We start from the raw sequence: 2,790 nt of genomic DNA on the forward strand, positions 1-2,790 counted from the left end.
AAAGCACAACTAAAAACCTAAAGCACAACTAAAAACATAAGACACAACTCAAAACCTAAAGCACAACTCAAAACCTAAAGCACAACTGAAAACCTAAAGCACAACTAAAAACATAAAACACAACTAAAAACCTAAAGCACAACTAAAAACCTAAAGCACAACTAAAAACATAAAGCACAACAAAACCTAAACACAACAAAAACCTAAAGACACAACTGAAAACCTAAAGCACAACTAAAACCTAAAACACAACCAAAATCCTAATGCACAACTAAAACAGAAGACACAACTGAAAACCTAAAGCACAACTAAAACATAAAACAGAACTAAAACCTAAAGCACAACTAAAACATAAAACACAACTCAAAACCTAAAGCACAGCTGAAAACCTAAAGTACAACAAAAAGCCTTAAACACAACTGAAAACCTAAAGAATAAGTCCTACGATTATTTTTGTAATAAGCCCTACGTTTATATTTGGTTCAAAAGCTGATAGGTCCCGTTTCCAATTGACAATATAGAACGTTGTTTACTATCTAGCCGAGGCTATATAACGTAGAGATTTAGCAAGCACTCAATCACTTCCTTTGTTATACCTTCCTACAGCAACGCATATTCTCCGCCGGCGTCTTCAACAACCTGGGGGTTGCCATGGCAACGTATGTTGCGGCTGTCACGTTCGTGCCGCTTCTTTTGGGCATATTGTACTCCACTGGAAATGGCGCGCTTGTGCAGAGTGTCAACCCTCACTCTCCGCTATTAACATCGCTAATTGCGGGACAGCACGCCATCGTACGGGTCTACAGTCCGGTGTGTATTGTATCAACCAATGAAACCGCGTTTATTTATAGCTTGGTGGTGTTAAATCCGGTGTATATTGTATCAACCAATGAAACCGAGTTTAATTATAGCTTGGTGGTGTTAAGTCCGGTGTGTATTGTATCTACCAATGAAACCGCGTTTATTTATAGCTTGGTGGTGTTAAGTCCGGCACTGCGCTTGGATAAACGTTGCTGGTCGCGGGACAATGCGCGATCGTATGTGCGTACAATCCGAGGAGTTGACCCTCGTCCAATCAAATTGCGTCTAAAAATAGTTGGGGGCTTTTGATTGGTGCTACGCATCGCATCTGTCATGACATCGCCGATTGCGGGACGTCGCGCTATCATCTGTATCTTCAGTGCAAAGTATTGAAATCGGGTCAAATCGGGTTTCCAAAGTAGTCAAACCGGGTCGAATCGGGTTTCCGAATCGGATCAGATTTATGTTTGCGCGGACGGATCGTAAACGCAATGTAGTGAACTTTGGGACGAATGTCAGCCAATTGCTCACTCACGGGTGTACGTGCCTGTGGTCCTCACTCGCCCTTAAAGCTCAAAGCAAGTAACACTCTCACTTATACAGTTGTGTGCCTTAGTTTAATCTGTGACTCTCAGTAGTGCGTGCTCGGGTGTATCTGCCTATCGGGTTTGTATTGAGGTGATTGTACGATATATATAATTTAATGATACGTGCAATTAAACAATACGTTAAATATGCTCAAAGCAAGTAACACTCTCACTTATATACTTGTGTGCCTTAGTTTAATCCGTGACTCTCAGTAGTGCATGCTCGGGTGTAGCTGCCTATCGGGTTTGTATTGAGGTGATTGTACGATATATATAATTATAATTGAACGATACGATCAATTAAACCGATACGTTTCATTTACGGTTAATTCAGACGATACATCTTTATTCCTGCGCATATCCGTGTTCATGCCGTTTCTCATTAGAGTGTCTGTATCTGCTTGCCTCTCCTCACACAGTCCGGGATGTGTATAATCGATACCGCCGACGACTGGACTGATTGTCTGGCGAAGGCGATCTCACATACCTACACACACACACCCACACACCCACACCTATCCACCAACACATCACGTCAAACAGACCCCTCCACCAATGATGACGCGCACGCACACACCACACACAACAACGCCAATGGCGACGAGGAAGACATCCTGCAGCCCTGGATGAACCATGTGACTTCAGCTGATCCGAGATTTCCCCAGACGTTGCCCATGGCAACGGACTCAGGTAGGGCGCTAAGCTGCATGGGGTGTGAACGGATCAACTTGTTTCAGAAGCTTGTATGACTCATACTATACGCTCTGTGCAATGGTGCTCCTGCTGTTGTATTGTGTGTAGATGGAGGGCAAGCAGGACTGCTAGTGAGCACACACCTGTCTGTGGCACAGTTAGGGTGTCTGTAGGGATGCCGTATGTCGTGTGTCCTATGTCCTATGTCCTATGTCCTATGCCGTATGTCCTATGTCCTATATCCTATGTCCTATGTCCTTTGTCGTTTGTCGTTTGTCGTTTGTCCTATGTCCTATGTCCTATGTCGATGTCGTGTGTCATACGTCGTTTGTCGTTTGTGGTATCGCCTCAGCCTTGCCGAATATTTGGGCTATCATATGAGACTGTCTTCGCTTGTGGGAGACCAAATGCTTCGTGCCCCATCAGAAGTAGCCCATGATACCTACTCATGATACCTACTGCGACTCTGAGCTCAGCCTTAGTTCGATCCCCTTTATTTTAGTTCTATTTTTATTTTTCTTCTGTAAAGGCCCCGTAGATGGTTATGAAGTTTAAGGCTCACTCACTTCACGTTGACGTTCTATTTATAGATTGGGGCTATTGTGTCACCGACGACCAAATAAGGGCTACGCGATATTTGTACACCGGCGACCAAAGGTATATACTGGTCTGTTCTCGTTTGCTGTTTTTATTTTCCTCAATCTTGCGA

General features: G+C 43.7%; 1 protein-coding gene across 1 annotated transcript in view; it reads left to right on the forward strand.

The window, feature by feature from the left end:
• Positions 1-627: 627 nt before the first annotated feature.
• SARC_12699 (hypothetical protein) overlaps positions 628-2,790 on the forward strand; it is a gene marked incomplete at its 3' end in the record, with an annotated part of 4,933 nt that continues 2,770 nt past the window's right edge. Inside the window, exons 1-3 of the mRNA XM_014293189.1 lie at positions 628-810; positions 1,808-2,078; positions 2,672-2,738. Of these exons, the coding sequence (XP_014148664.1) occupies positions 652-810; positions 1,808-2,078; positions 2,672-2,738 (497 nt within the window). The remainder of the gene's footprint in view (positions 811-1,807; positions 2,079-2,671; positions 2,739-2,790) is intronic.

Source organism: Sphaeroforma arctica (genome assembly GCF_001186125.1).
Source record: "Sphaeroforma arctica JP610 unplaced genomic scaffold supercont1.2513, whole genome shotgun sequence".
Classification (NCBI taxonomy): Eukaryota; class Ichthyosporea; order Ichthyophonida; genus Sphaeroforma; species Sphaeroforma arctica.